The 15,852-nt window shown below is 42.4% G+C and overlaps 1 protein-coding gene across 1 annotated transcript in view; it reads right to left on the bottom strand.

Moving 5' to 3' along the window:
- Positions 1 to 399: 399 nt before the first annotated feature.
- Positions 400 to 15,852, bottom strand: part of FBXW12 (F-box and WD repeat domain containing 12) — a 15,754-nt gene continuing 301 nt past the window's right edge. Inside the window, exons 2-7 of the mRNA XM_029917870.1 lie at positions 12,472 to 12,681; positions 11,679 to 11,837; positions 10,277 to 10,487; positions 9,223 to 9,401; positions 9,011 to 9,144; positions 400 to 582 (exon numbers count right to left, since the gene is read on the bottom strand). Coding sequence (XP_029773730.1) covers positions 468 to 582; positions 9,011 to 9,144; positions 9,223 to 9,401; positions 10,277 to 10,487; positions 11,679 to 11,837; positions 12,472 to 12,681 — 1,008 coding nt within the window. The 3' untranslated portion in view covers positions 400 to 467. The remainder of the gene's footprint in view (positions 583 to 9,010; positions 9,145 to 9,222; positions 9,402 to 10,276; positions 10,488 to 11,678; positions 11,838 to 12,471; positions 12,682 to 15,852) is intronic.

Below are 15,852 nucleotides of genomic sequence, written 5' to 3'. Positions count from 1 at the left end.
CTTTCCCCTTTTTAAAAAAATTATTTATTTTTGAGAGACAAACAGAAAGCAGGGGAGAGTCAGAGAGGGAGCTATAGAATCTGAAGCAGGCTCCAGGCTCTGAGCTAGCTATCAGCACAGAGCCCGACGTGGGGCTCGAACCCACAAACCACAAGATCATGACCTGAGCCGAGATGCTTAACCTACTGAGCCACCCAGGCGCCCCCACACTTTCTCCTCTTATATGCTCCCCTTGAATTGATTTGTGTGACCATTTTACAGCCTTAGTATTTGATACTGTCCCTGATGGCAAGGACAACGGATATGTTGCTCCACATTCCATCTGTTACAGTGTCTGATTTTCCAAAGATAATCAAATCATTGCTTCTTTCCCAGTATCCCTAAAATAATCATTCTGAGTTTGCAAACAGAATTCTCTTTACTATATTGAGGAAGAGGATGCAAGGTTAATTCCATTAGTTTCCATATTACATATGCAAAGAATACATCACCAGAATGCTGGGCTCCTGAATCCTGGACTCCTGAATCTTTGATACCACACATACTATGCTTATGTTATCACATATTGCTTTGGAGACAGAGCTGCCAACAGAAAAAAAAAAAGTAATTAGTGGACAAGAGGGAAAGTAGTTATTTCTATTATTGATACTAAATTTGAACCTGACAGATACCTTTTTCCCAAATCAATTGGTCCTTTGATCACTGAAGTCACTCTTAGATTTGGTTTTGAATGGCTGCACAGATCTGGCAATTTTAGCTGATTTGCAGGAGTAGCAAGCAATCTGAACCTGCCCTGAGATGCAGTGCCAGAATTATCAAGATCATCTAGCAAATCAGAGATAGTATTTAACAATGAGAATATTTTTATTTTAAAATAGAATTCTGTTCCCTTTGACTATACCTGCTCTATTCCGGGCAAATACCTAAAAAGAGGTCACGCCTCCCTCCCCATGGGGTGAGGGGGCGGTTGTGAGGCATGGCCCTATCAGCTCTCCTCATCCTGGATTAAGGAGGTGATACTCTTACCCTCTTCTGCAGGAGTCCAGAAACCGGGGGTAGAGTCCTGTTAGCCATCCCTGCCTTGCACTAACCTGAGCAACAGTGGCACCTTGACCCCTCCCCCTAGGGAGACTGTGAGGTGGACCCCTGTTGACCATCTCCTCCCCTGCACTAAGGTGAGTAGAGGTGGACTCAAGTAATAGCTAAAAACTCCTCAAATTTGGTAAACCTACAGATTGAAAAAGTTGATCAAACCCAAACAGGTTAAATTCAAAAAAGTCTACATCAAACATACCAAGTTTCTGAAAACAAGACAAAATAGCTTGAAATCAGCCCGAGAAAAATGACACTTTATCTATAGAAGAACACCACTTTGACGGTGGATTTCTCATTGGCTACCATAGAAGCCAGAAGGAAATAGCGCATTTTCCAAATAAGAAAAGTTAATATACCAATTAAAAAATCTTGGCACAATGTGGATAAGAATCATGATGCAATTAGATGCTGTCTACAAGAAACTCACTTCAACTGTAAGGATATAAGCAGATTGGAAGTAAAGGAATGGAAAACCATGGAACCTACAAACATTAATCAAAAGAGCAGGACTAGCTAAATGAATAACAGGTAACGTAGATCTCAGAGCAAAGAAAACTGCCAAGGACCAGGAGGGACATTACACAAAAATAAAAGGGCCAAGTAACCAAGAGGACATAATACTACTACACGTATGAACCAAATAACAGAGCTGCACAATGACGTAAAAACTAATAGAATTAAAAATTTTTTTTTGTTTTGGGGGAGAGAACTCATGAGCAGGGGAGGGCGCAGAGACGGGACACAGAATTGGAAGCAGGCTCCAGGCTCTCAGCTGCCAACACAAAGCCAGCTGCAGGGCTTGAACTCACAGACCATGACATCATAACCTAAGCCGAAGTTGGATGCTTAACTGAGCCACCCAGGCACCCCAAAACTGAATTAAAGGAAAAAGAGACAAATCCACATTTATAGTGAGGAAACTCAATGATCTCCTAATTTGTAGAACCACTAGATCAAAAATCAGAAAAGATATGGAGGAACTGAAAAAGATAAATTAAGATAATTTAAATATAATTTAAAGATAATTGATTTACACTAGAAATCAAAAGAAATAAAATATCCAAACACTTGAAAAATAAGCACACTTAAGTAATCCATGAGTCTCTACATAGTCCTGAAATTAATATTACACTTTCTGTTAAATAACTTGAAAATAAACCATGGGTCAAAGGGGGAAAGGGAAATTTAAAAATACATATGGAAAAGAAGCACCTGGGTGGCTCAGTTGGTTAAGTGTCCCAGTCTTGGTTTTGGCTCAGGTCATGATCCCATAGTTCACGGGATCAAGCCCTGGGTCAGGCTCTGTGCTTGAGATTCTGTTTCTGCCCCTCCCCTGCTAGCTCACCTTCACCCTCTGTCTCTGTCTCCCTCCACTCTCAAAACAAACATTTTAAAAAACTATATGGAACTGAGTGAGAATGAAAATAGAACTATATAGAACTGAGTGAAAATAAAAATACAATCACTGAAATTTGTAAGTTGCAGCCAAAGCAGTGCTTAGTGAGGAAGTTAGAGCATCAAATGCTTATATTTAAAAAGGGCTCAAAGCAATAATCTAAATTTCCACCTCAAATATTAAAATGTTAGGGAACAAAATAAACCAAAGCAAGAAGGAAATAAAAGAGCAGACATGAAACTGAACAGAAAAGTTTCTTTGAAAAGGTAATTGAAATTGAGAAACCTCTATTAAGATTGGCAAAGAGGGGCACCTGGGTGGCTCAGTCAGTTAAGCGTCTGACTTCAGCTCAGGTCATGATCTCACGGTTTGTGAGTTCGAGCCCTGTGTCGGGCTCTGTGTTGACAGCTCAAAGCCTGGAGCCTGCTTCAGATTCTGTGTTTTCCCTTCTCTCTGCTCCCCCCTCCCCACCACACCCACTGCTCATGCTGTGTCTCTCTCACGCTCGATAATAAATAAATGTTAAAAAAAAAAAAAAGACTGGCAAAGAAAATTTAAAAAATCACCAATATCAGGAGTCAAGGAGTTGCTATCACCATAGATTTTGCAGGAACAAATCCACACACAAACTTGACAAGTTAGATGAAATGACTAATTCCTGGAAAACCATAAACTACCAAAGCTCACTCTGTAAAAATCTGAATGGCTCTATAACGATTAAATAATTCATAGTTATAACCTTCCAAAAAAGTAATCTCCAGGCCTAGATGGTCCACTGGAGACTATTAAATTTTATTTGTTTTTGTTTGTTTGTTTTTGAAGTAAGCTTCATGCCCAGTGCAGAGCTCAATGCAGGGCTTGAACTCACAACCCTGAGATCAAGAGTCTGGTGCTTAACTGAACCACCCAGATGCCCCCTATTAAACTTTTAAAGAAGAAATAACACCAATTCTACAAAATCTTTTCCAGAAGATAGAAGGTGAGGAAACACTTGCCACTAATTTTATGGAGCCACTGCTATTTTAATGCCAAAATGTGACAAAGACAATACATAAGACTACCAATTAATATCCCTCATGAATACAGAAGCAAAAATTGTTAACAAAATATTAGTAAATTGAATCTAGCAATATATAAAAAGAAAACAATATGACCAAGTGGAGTTTATTTCAGGAATGCAAGGCTGGTTCAATATTCAGAAAAGTCAATGTATTTGACTTATTAGCAGCCTAAAAAGGAAAAATGAGTGACACCTGGCTGGCTCAGTTGGTACAGCATGCCAAGACTGATCTTGGGGTCAGGAGTTTGAGATTCATGTTGGGCATGGAAATCATTTAAAAATAAAATCTTGGGGGTGGTTCAGTCGGTTAAGTGTCTGGCTTTGACTCAGGTCATGATCTCACAGTTTGTGGGTTCGAGCCCCACGTCAGGCTCTGTGCTGACCACTAGCTCAGAGCCTGGAGCCTGCTTCGGATTCTGTGTCTCTTTCTCTCTGCCCCTCCCCTGCTCGTGCTGTCTCTGTCTCTCAAAAATAAACATTAAAATGTTTTTAAAAATAAAAATAAAATCTGCCACCTGTGTGGCTCAGTCAGTTAAGTATCCAACTTCATTCAGGTCATGATCTCATGGTTCAGGAGTTTGAGCTCCACATCCGGCTCTCTGCTGTCAGCACAGAGCTGCTTTGTGCTGCTCTGTTGCCCTCACTCTCTACCCCTCCCCCCACTCATGGTCTCTCCCTCTCTCTCAAAAATAAACATTAAAATTTTTAAAAATAAAATCTTAAATAATTAAAAATTAAAAAGAAGTATGTTCTTATAGTAATTTATGCAGGAAAAGCATTTGGCAAAATTAAACATCTGTTGATAAAAACCCTCGGCAAATCAGGACTAGAAGGGAACTTCCTGACTCTAAATAAAGGCAACTACAAAAACAAACAATGGATATTATAATGGTGAAAGACTCAACACTTTCTATAAAAGGCAGGGATACCTGCTCTTCACTCCAATGTTGTTACTGAAGGTTTTTATGTATGTAAGTAAGCTCTATGCCCTATGTGGGGCTTGGACTCATGACCCTGAGGTCAAGAGTTGCCTGCTCTACAACTGAGCCAGTCAGGTGCCCCTTGTTATTGAAGGTTATATCCAATGCAATTAAGTCAAGACCAAGGAATAAAACATGTACAGATGGAAAGCATGGGGGAAAAAACCTATTGACAGATGACATGATTATATACATAGAAAAATCACAAACTATCAATAAATCTATTAAGAAAAGCTATTTGAATAACAGTTTACCAAGGTTGCAGGATACCAAGTTAGTATTTCAAAAGTCAATCATGAGACACCTGGGTGGCTTGGTTGGTTGTGTCTGCCTTTGGCTCAGGCCATGATCTCACAGTTGATGAGTTCAAACCCCACATCAGGCTCACTGCTGTCAGCCTGTCCACACAGAGCCCGCGTCAGTTCCTCTGTCCCTCTCTCTTTGCTCCTCCCCCGCTTGTGCTCTCTCAAAAAATAAAATTTAAAAAGTCCATCTTATTTCTACATCCTATTAATAAAAAAATAGAAAGTTGAAGACATTACTGTTTGTTTATGGTAGCACCCAAACCACTAAGTACTTAGGTATAATCTTATAAAATATTTGCAAAATCTGTGTCTTGAAAACTACAAAAACACTAATAAAATAAGGAAGACTTAATAAGATATAAGGTTCATGATTGGAAGACTCAATTGTAAAGACAATCAACTGTAAAGATCCCCAAACTTCTCTATAGATCCAATAGAATTCCAGTATAAACCCCAGCAGAACTATGTGTGTCTGTATGTGTGTGTATTCTGTTTCTTTTAAAGTTTATGTATGTATGTATGTAATCTCTACACCCAGTGTGGGGCTTGAACTCATGATCAGAAGATCAAGAGTCACATGTGCTCTTCTGCTAAGCTACCCAGGAGCCCCTAATTTTTTTTTCCTTAAATAATCTCTAAGACCCATGTGGGACTCAAACTTACCACCCCAATATCAAAAGTCACATGCTCCATCAACTGAGCCAGCAGCATGACCCCCAGCAAGATTTCTGTAGACATTTACAAACTTATTCTAAAATATATGTGAAAAACAAGGGAACCAGGGGCGCCTGGGTGGCTCAGTCGGTTAAGCGTCTGGCTTCGGCTCAAGTCATGATCTCGCGGTTTGTGGGTTCGAGCCCCACATCAGGCTCTATGCTGACAGCTAGCTCAGAGCCTGGACCCTGCTTCGGATTCTGTATCTCCCTCTCTCTGACCCTCCGCTGCTCACACTGTCTCTGTCTCAAAAATAAATAAAAGACATAAAAAAATTTTTAAATCAAAACAAAACAAAACAAAACAAAAAACCAAGGGAACCAGAATAGTCATAGTAATTTTGCAAAAGAACAAACTGGAGCACTCCTATCATCAGATTTTTAAGTTTCTATAAAGTTACACTTTCAAAGCAGTGTGCTATGAGAGAAAGGATTGACACATAGGTCCTTGGAACAAAAGAGTCTTGAAATTAACATATATTATAGTGTGTGTGTGTGTATATATATATATATTCTCAATGAAAAATGTTTTTTTCCTACCACAAATGGAGCTGAATAATAAAATACTGGTATGCCAAAAAAAAAAAAAAAAAAAAAAAAAAAAAAAAAAAAAAAAAAAAAAAAAAAAAAGAAAGAAACCTTGATCTATATCTTGCTCTATATAAAATTTAGTTCAGAATGGATAACAGACTGGGGCACTTAGGTAGCTCAGTCGGTTAAGCATCTGACTCTTGATTTCGGCCCAGGTCACTATCTCAGTCATGAGATCAAGCCTCACATCGGGCTCCACACTAGGCATGGTGCCGCCTCCTGCTCCTCCCCAGCTCATGTGCTCCCTCTCAAAAAAATAAACCCAAAATGGATAATAGATTTAAACATGAAACCTAAAACTATACAATTTTGACAAAAACATAGGGGAAAATCTTTGTGACCTTGGGTTGGGCAAAAATTTCTTAGATACAACATCCCAAACCTCATCTTTTTAGAAAAAAAATTGACTTTATCAAAATTAAGAAGACTTGCTCTTTGAAAGACAGTGTTGGAATAGAAAGACAAACCACAAAGTGGAAAAAAAAGTATTGCAAATTCTTATCTTATAAAACTTACATTCTGAATATATAAAGAACTATCAAAGCTCAATAAACAACCCAACTAAAAAACATACAAAAGGTTTGAAAAAATGCTTCACCAAAAAAAGATATCTGGAAGGCAAATAAGCCAATGAAAAGCTGCGTATCATCACTAGGGAAAGAGACAATAAAACCGTAATGAGAGAGCACTACACGCCCTTTAGAATGTAGAAATAAAACGAAAACGGAACAATACCAAGGGGGAATGCAAAAGTGCACAGCGCGCTAGGAAAGCGTTTGCAGCTTCTTATAAAGTGAAGCAGGTCATATAACCTAACACTTCCACTCTGAGGTAGATAGGAAAACATGTTTATCCCAAGCTAGAAACAACATTTATGTGAGGTGATGAGCTGTGGTCCATCTACACAACGGGACCGTAGTAAAGGACCCAGCAGTACAAGGGAGTGAATTACTGATCCGCTCAGCAAGGGTGACACCATGCTCACTGAAAGAAGTGAAACACAGGACACCTGGGTGGCTCAGTCAGTTTAATGTCTGACTCTTGATTTCTGCTCAGGTCACGATCTCATGATTGCCTGAGATCGAGCCCCGCACCGGGCTCTGCGCTGACGGCAAGAAGACTGCTTGGCATTCTCTCTCCCCCCGCCCCTCCCCAATTCTCCCACGCACACGTGTGAGCTCTCTCTCAAAATAAACTTAAAAAAAAAACGAAAAGCTAGACACAAAGGAATATATACCATGTAATCCCATTTACACAAAATTTTAGAAAATTTAAAGTAATTAATAGGGACAGAAAACAGATCAATGGCGGCCTGGTGCTTGGGATGGAAGGAGGGACCCGCTGCAGTGGAGCAGGAGAGGGACACTCTGGTTTGTGCTTCTGATTAAAAGCCTGTATTTCTGTCAAAACTAAACTGTGTTGGACAAATGGATCCTACTGGGGGAAGACAGAAATCTTCTTTGCATTGGTAAAAAAATAAGATGTATAAAAGACAATGCTGCACAGTAAGGGACATCATCAAGTATGAAGGGGAGCTATTTAAAATTATTGAAAGAAAAGCATTTGTGACTTAGTAGGCTAAGATTAAATATGATAAAGAGCAAAAAATAAAATCTGTTCTAATTATATATTATAAATGCTTAAAGAATTTTTTTGTGCCTCAAAAACACTGAAATAACTTCTGAACATAGAGATTTAAATTACAGTCACACAATACGCCAGTATGTGGACCTGCCATAGTAACTTAAACAATCTCTTATGTTAGGGCACTTAGCTGGCTTCCAGCATTTGGCAATCACAACTCATGTCGCGATAAACAACCAATTGTTTTTATTTATTTACTTTTTTTTTTTTATTAAAGTTTGTTTTATTTATTTATTTATGGACAGAGACCACACAAATGGAGGGGCAGAGAGAGCGAGGGGGAGAGAGAATCCTAAGCAGGCTCCACACTGTCAGTGTAGAACCCAACACAGGGCTTGAACCCAGAAAGCCCAGAGATCATGACCTGAGTGGAAACTGAGTTGGACGCTCAACCAGCAGAGCCTCGCAGGTGCACCAACCAATGTATTTTTAATCATTGGAGGCGTACCGTCAAAGTAAATTCCTATCAGTGGTCCTGGCAGTTCAAAGGGTACATGTATTGTATTTTGTTAGATATTGCCAAAAATAAACATTAGAAGGACAAGCAACAATGTATATAAAAAGCAAGAACCCTATGTACAGTATGTAAAACCTCAAGAAAAAGAATTTAGATGAAGGCAAGCAACCGAGAAGAAAACTAAAATGGAGATAAAAACAGCTTGCTAAGGCGACACCTGGGTGGCTCAGTCTGTTAACCGTGGGACTTCAGCTCAGCTCAGGTCATGACCTCCCGGTTCATGAGTTTGAGACCTGCATCGGGCTCTGTGCTGACAGCCCAGAACCTGGAGCCTGCTGCTTCGGATTCCGTGTCTCCCTCTCTCTCTAGGCCTCCCCTGTTCATTCTCCCCACCCCCCTAATATAAATAAACATTTAAAAAATTTTTATTTTTCAAACAGCTTGCTGAAGAATTGACTCAAATGACTGATGAACTCAAAAAAGGTATAAACCTTGCAAATCAAGATGGGACACTGAGGATATAGATCTATATCCTGCTGTCGGCAAATAAATAGGAGCCATTTTGGAAACCCTTTTGAAATCTACTGCAAGGGCTGTGAACATACTCCTACTCCAAGAATTAGCAATTCTCTTTTTGGACATCAGTTTATTCCTATAAGTCCTTGAATAATTTAAAAAACAAAACAACCCTCAGCTGCTATCCGTTTTTTTTTTTTTTTTACTGTAGAAAACTAAAATCTTGAGGGGGCGTTCAGGCCGCGGGGCTTACCAGCTTGGTGCCAGGCAACTCCCTATGCTTTCCAGGTGACAGCAGCTCTTGAGGTAGGGGTAACGGCCCTCCTCTTCCCACATGTACACATGCAGAGAGTCGTCCATGGACGTGGTGAGGACATGCAGAGAATCCTTCAAAGGAGGCCTGGGGTGAGTGCCCAGAGGCACAGTCCGAGCAGTGAGCAGCGCAGGGAGACGGGGCATACGTACCGCCCATAAACTGCCGATGGTCCTCTGGTGGTCGTCAAATCGTTGCAGCTGGTGCCCGCTGATGGTGAAGACGAACAAGTACCGTCCGCTCTCAAAGATGATCAGATTTCCATCACCGGCTTCCATCCAAATCGGACTCTCCATGTGAAGCGGCAACAGGAAAGTTGCGATCTGCTGGGCTGTTGTCATGCAGAACAAACGCATGTTGAGTCATTTAGTCAGAACGGGGTCTTTACATGGATGAGGAAACATACTTGTTACTTTCATGGGACGTCAGTCCGGTGAGGAAAATGAAGGACAGGCCGGTGACAGATACAGGTCATTGACCACGGTAACAGGTGTTAGGACATGGGAACAGAGGGCGGTGGACAGTGACAGCTCAGGCACTTGAGGGGCCGTTGGGACCCAGGCCCGAAAGCAGGATACCCAAGGCGCAGCTGGGTGGCTCAATCCGTTGAGCATCTAACTCTTGATTTTGGCTCAGGCCATGATCTCACAGTTAGGAGATCAACTCCCTGTTGGGCTCTATGCAGGGCCAGACATGGAGCCTACTTAAGATTTTCTGTCTCACACTCTCTCTCGGGACACCTGGGTGGCTCAGTTGGTTAAGTGTCTGACTTCGGCTCCGGTCTTGATCTCACTGTGAGTTCAAGCCCCCTGTTGGCCTCTGTGCTGACAGCTTAGAGCCCGGAGCCTGTTTCGGATTCTACGTCTCCCTCTCTCTCTGCCCCTCCCCCAGTCATGTTCTGTTTCTCTCTCTCAAAAATAAACAGTAAAATAAAAATAATTAAAAATAAAAATATTTTCTTTCCTTCCCTGCTCATGCGCACACTCTAAAAAAACAAGTAAATAAAAACACATCTGTCCGAGTGCAGGGTGGACCGTAGAGTTCAGAGCGTGGGCATCAGAGACGCACAGGCAAGGGTTAGCCTGCAGCTAAAGAAATCCCCTCCTGCTTCACACAGACCATTTACATACATTTATAGCTTCAAAAGAATGCACGTGTGAGGGGAGGAGATGCCGTGTTTCCAGTTTCTGGTGTGGCACCGCCTACCTTGGATGACTGTTCTGTCCCCAGTCCTCTCAGTTATTAGGTCAAAGGTGGTAAATCCTGTCTTTCTGGAAGAGCCTCTTCGGTACATCACTGTTATCCTGCTTGTCTTCCTTGGGGCCCAGCAGGCTCTGCAGCACGACGAAAACGGGATAGAGAGTGACTGGGGGCTTTCGCCTTCCAACGGTTTCAGCAAGCGCTCTGTGAAAAAGACCTACAGAGAGATTGTTGCACACGCAGTCAGGGGAAGAGGGAAGGAACATCTCCGTGCAGGAGAGACTCTAGAAAAGCCTCCTTAAAAATCCTTATTTTGTGGGACACCTGGCTGGCTCAGTCAGTTAAGTGTCTGACTCTTGATTTTGGTTCAGGTTCAGGTCACAATCTCATGGTTGTGAGATCAAACCCCATGCTGGCTGGGCTCTGAGTGTGGAGCCTGCTTAAGACGCTCGCTCCCTCCCTCTCTCTCTGCTCTTCCCCACTTGCACGCGTGTGCTCTCAAAACAAATAGACATTAAAAAGAAAATCCTTGTTTTGTGGGGTGCCTGGCTGGCTCAGCCTGTGGCACATGTGACTCTTGATCTCAAGGTCAATTCAAGCCCTACACTGGGCATGGAGCCTACTTAAAAACAAAAACACAAAAAAACCCACAAAAAAAACCCCAAATCCTTGTTTTGTAGCCAAACTGTATTCTGAATCTTTGGAAGCAGAGTATCACGGCTTGTCACTTGACATCCAAGGACCTCACTGTCTTTCTATCCTGCCTGTGGTGATCACAGAGAGCGAAGGCCCCGCAGCCACACTTCTGGCGTGCCTCGGAGGTACAGAAGCGTCTGGCCACATTGGAGCCCAGATCAAGTGGCCTAGGACTCGACAGATCTTCCCTCCTTGGAGAAGGGGTCAAGGGTGGCTTTACTTTTGCTGCGTCCTCTCAGCTCCTTGCTCTCCGGTGCCCTGTCCACCTGTGCCATGGTAAAAATGGCTTGGCTCAAAGGCCACAGACTTTCTCCGAGTGCCACTGAGAGGCAGACCTGTGGCCTTCTTTATACTTTCTAGCCACAGTGGATAAGAGCAAGGAAGGCTAAAGTCCATAAGGTTCCTAGAGATCCCCCGCTCTTGCAAGCCCCCTCACCTTCCTCTAGCTCTTTGGACGATTCAGGCTTCTCGATGCAAATTTTCATGAACGAACGTTTGTTTTTGCACCTAGACATCATCACTTTCAAGAACACTGCTTCTTGGCTATTGAAAGGGATTCTCAATGTGCTATGGCCTTTGAGAGACGGGAGCCCTGTGTCTGGTCCTTGCTGAGTTTTTTTTTTTTTTTACAGGTTCTCCGACACTTCCTGAACTTCACCTTCCTAATGCTTGACCCTGTCCCCCCAAGGTTAACCTGCAGAGCAACACTTACCCTGGGTAAGATATTCTGATGCATCCCAGACGCAAAGATCCATTTCATGTCAGGAGAGCAGTGTAGGAGGTCAATCTTGTATTTAAATGCATGGACTTTAGAAACACACCTGAGCTCAGGTACTGTCAGCGTGTAGATGTCACCTTCAGCATTGCCTACCTGAAACCAAAGCACCACCGCCATGTTAACGGAAGGAGCAGAAGATTATAAAGCACACAAAAGGCAGCACTGTCAGTTGCAAAATATCTGGTTTTGGGCGTCTGGGTGGCTTCACTTGGTTAAGTGCCCAACTCTTGGTTTCAGCTCAAGTCACAATCTTATGGTTTCTTGAGGTCAAGTCTCGCATTTTATTTTAAAATATATAGTACTGTTCCTTCCGTCACATAATGGAGATTAAAACCTGCCTCGACGTTGTGAGAATGAGCCCAAGGAATAAAACACCAACACTGTTTTCTCTATGTCTTCCCAACCCCTCAGCTGTCCCTCCACAGTCCATGTCCAAGATCGTGAACTGCACAATGTACACTTGAAAGAAGGGACATGGGTATGAAGTAACCCAGGGATTTTTTTTTCTTTTTTGGAATGACCAGGGGAACGTACTTGCGCCAGATCAAAGGCCAAGATGGTAGCAATGTTTGTACGACCAACATTCTTTGGTCTGTTTTGACCCTTTGGGTACGTGGTAGGGATGACTCAAGAAGACAGACTGTGATGTGACAATAATGGGGCCACGGTGGCCGAGGCAGCAGGCATTTTGTTTTGTGGGCCCCCTCCAGATGCAGGGCTTCCTTACCATCAGGAATGGGCCGTCCTCTGTGAGACAGACTTCCAAGGACAAGCAGGCCAGAGATATGGGGAAGGCAGCCAGCGGGTCCCGATCCTGACAGTTCCACACTTTGACAGTTCCTTTCAAATCCACAGTGACTGCCAGATGCAGGTGAGGGAGGGTCGCCAGATGCATGATACTAAACTGCTGGACAGGGCTTGACCAGATCGTAGTGCCCTAGAGAAGGAGAGTAACACCAAATGTGTGCCAGGAACTCCAAACACCCGTGGTGCTTTCACCTGCCAGTGTTTATTTGGAGGTCTCCTCCAAACTGGAGATGTTCTTGTTTCCGGGGAAGAAAACACAAAAAAGGAGCAATGCGATATATTCAAACAATGGAAGAGCTCACTAGATGACAAGTATAAAGAATGATCAGACTTCTAGGCTCAAGTCAGTTCTGTCTCTTTTATTAAAAAAATGTTTTTGTTTTAGTTTATTTATTTTTGAGAGAAGAGAAAGAGAATAAGCAGGGGAGAGGCAGAGACAAAGGTAGAGAATCCCAAGCACCGTCAGCAAAGAGCCCAATGCCCAAGGCGGGGCTCAAACTCACAACCCAGGAGATCATGACCTGAGCCGAAATCAAGAGTCAGGCGCCCAACCAACTGAGCCCCGCCCCCCAGGCACCCCAGTGCTGCCTCTTTCTAATGGTGTGCCGCTCGGCAAGTTAGTTATCATTGTAGCTTCTTACCGGGCTGTTTACATTTCACAGCCCATGACACACACTTAAGAGTCCTGCCCAGTCCACAGGAGTCCAAAGACCATCAACTTTCACAACTGTTATTCCATCATCAATCTTGTACATTGTAAGATAGAATGGTTTCCCTTCTAGATTTTCTTTAGCCTTTTAAAAATTGTGAGGTATATAGATCACAGAGATAAGAATACAAATATAAATGTAAAAATCGCTACAAAGTGATCATATAACTATGTTTTTTAAACATTTATTTATTTTTGAAAGAGACAGAGCACAAGTGGGGGAGGGGCTGAGAGAGAGGGAGACACAGAATCCGAAGCAGGCTCCCAGCTCCCACCTGTCAGCATAGAGCCCAACACAGGACTCAAACTTACAAACTGCAAGATCATGACCTGAGCCGAAGTCTGACACCTAAATGACCAAGCCATGCAGGTGCCCCCATATAACTACTTCTAAGCCCACTTGTACTTGTGTTATTTACTAACCTCTCTAACCTTCCCAAATATAACCACCATTTTGACCCCTAACACTAAGAGGGTGCCTGTGTAGCTTTCCAAATCATCCCAAAATTGGGTGGCTTAAAATCAAAACTAGGGATGAGATATCACCACATACTTGTCAGAATGGCTAAAATAAAAAACATAAGAAACAACAAGTTTCAGTGAGGATGCAGAGAAAAAAGAACCCTCATGCACTGCTGGTGGGAATACAAACCAGTGCAGCCACTATAGAAAACAGTATGGAGGCTACTCAAAAAATTAAAAAAAGAGGGGCACCTGGGTGGCTCAGTGGTTAAGCGTCCAACTTCGGCCCAGGTCATGATTTCACAGTTCATGGGTTTGAGCCCTGTGTTGGGCTCTGTGCTGACAGCTAGCTCAGAGCCTGAAGCCTGCTTCAGATTCTGTGTCTCCTTCTCTCTGACCCTCCCCTGGCTTGTGCTGTCTCTCAAAAATAAACAAAAAAAATTTTTTTTAATTAAAAAAAAAGAACTACCAGTGGTGCCTGGGTGGCTCAGTTGGTTAAGTATCCGACTTCAGCTCAGGTCATGATCTCACAGTTCATGAGTTCAAGCCCAGTGTTGGGCTCTGTGCTGACAGCTCAGAGCCTGGAACTTGCTTTGGATTCTGTGTGTCCCTCTCTCTGCTCCTCCCCTGATCGCATTCTGTTTCTCTGTCTCAATAGTAAAATTAAAAAATTAAAAAAAAAAGAACTACCATATGATCTAGTAATTCTACTACTGGGTACTTACCTAAATAAAACAAAACATCAATTCAAAAAGATGTATCAATGCAAGGTTTGTTGCAGCATTATTTACAATACCCAAGATATGGAAGCAACCCAAGTTCCATTGATAGATGAATGGATAAGGAAGATGTGGTATATATAGACAATGGAATATTACTTGGCCATAAAAAAATAATGAAACCTTGCCATTTGCAACACCATGGATAGATCTAGAGAGTATAGTGCTAGTGAAATCAGAAAAAGACACATACCATATGATTTCACTCATATGTGGAATTTAAGAAACAAAACAAACAAAAAAAGAAATAAACCAAGACTACAGAAAACAGTTACCAGAAGGGTGGGTGAATGGGGGAATGGGTGAAATAGATAGGGATTAAACAGTACACTTTTCAGGCCACCTGGGTGGCTCAGTTGGTTAAGCATCTGACTCTTGGTTTTGGCTCAGGTCATGATCTCATGATTCATGGGTTTGAGACCCACATTGGGCTCCGTGCTGACAGTGAGGAGCTTGTTTGGATTCTCTCTCTCTGTCCACCCATCCCCACCACACTCTGTCTCTCAAAATAAACATTTAAAAAAAAAAAAAAGGAGAGTACCCTTATCACAATGAGCTCTGAGCAATGTATAGAATTGCTCAACCACTATATTGTATACCTGAAACTAATATAATGTTGCATGTTAACTATACTGAAGATTTTTAATAAGTAAAAAATAAACCCTCTCCAAAATTTTTTTTCATGGATTAAGAGAGAAGTTTTTGTTATCTCCGTTTCTGATAGAAACTCAGGTACAGCTTGGCTAGGTAGTTCTGGTTCAGGGTGTCTTAGGATGCTGAGATTGGCTTCACAAGGACTAATCTCAAGATGGCTCACCCATATGGCTGCAAGGTGGTGCTGGTTACGGGCAGCCCTCAGTACTTCACCACACAGACCTCTCCGCAGGGCTTCTTAAGGGTCCTCATAACATTACTGAGCTAAAGACTCAGAGAGGAAGTGTCTTTGATGACCTAGCTTCAGAAGTTATGCACCATTATTTCTACAATGTCCAGTTGGTTACAAAGGTCAGCCCTGTTCAGTATGGGTGTGGACTACCTGAGATCCCCGAGATCGGGAACATGGGACGTCTGAGAGGCTGACAGTCCACCTGCAGTCCCGAATCCACCCCTGTCCTACGTGCAAACACACTCCCCCTCTCTCCAGTGCCCCCCAACAGCTCACCATCACCGCATCATCTCAAAATCTAGGATCTCATGGTTTAATGAGATGAGGCTCTTTAGATTCAGTTCATCTTGATGTGAAAACCTTAGAACTAAATATACAAGTTATCTTTCCACCCCCGAGCTCCAACATACAAAGGTAGGGCATTATCAGTAAGGATAGCATTATAGACACTATCATTCAAAAAAA

Source organism: Suricata suricatta, chromosome 12 (assembly GCF_006229205.1).
Source record: "Suricata suricatta isolate VVHF042 chromosome 12, meerkat_22Aug2017_6uvM2_HiC, whole genome shotgun sequence".
Classification (NCBI taxonomy): Eukaryota; Metazoa; Chordata; class Mammalia; order Carnivora; family Herpestidae; genus Suricata; species Suricata suricatta.
Note: the sequence above shows the minus strand (reverse complement) of the source record. Positions and strands in the feature narration are given on the sequence as shown.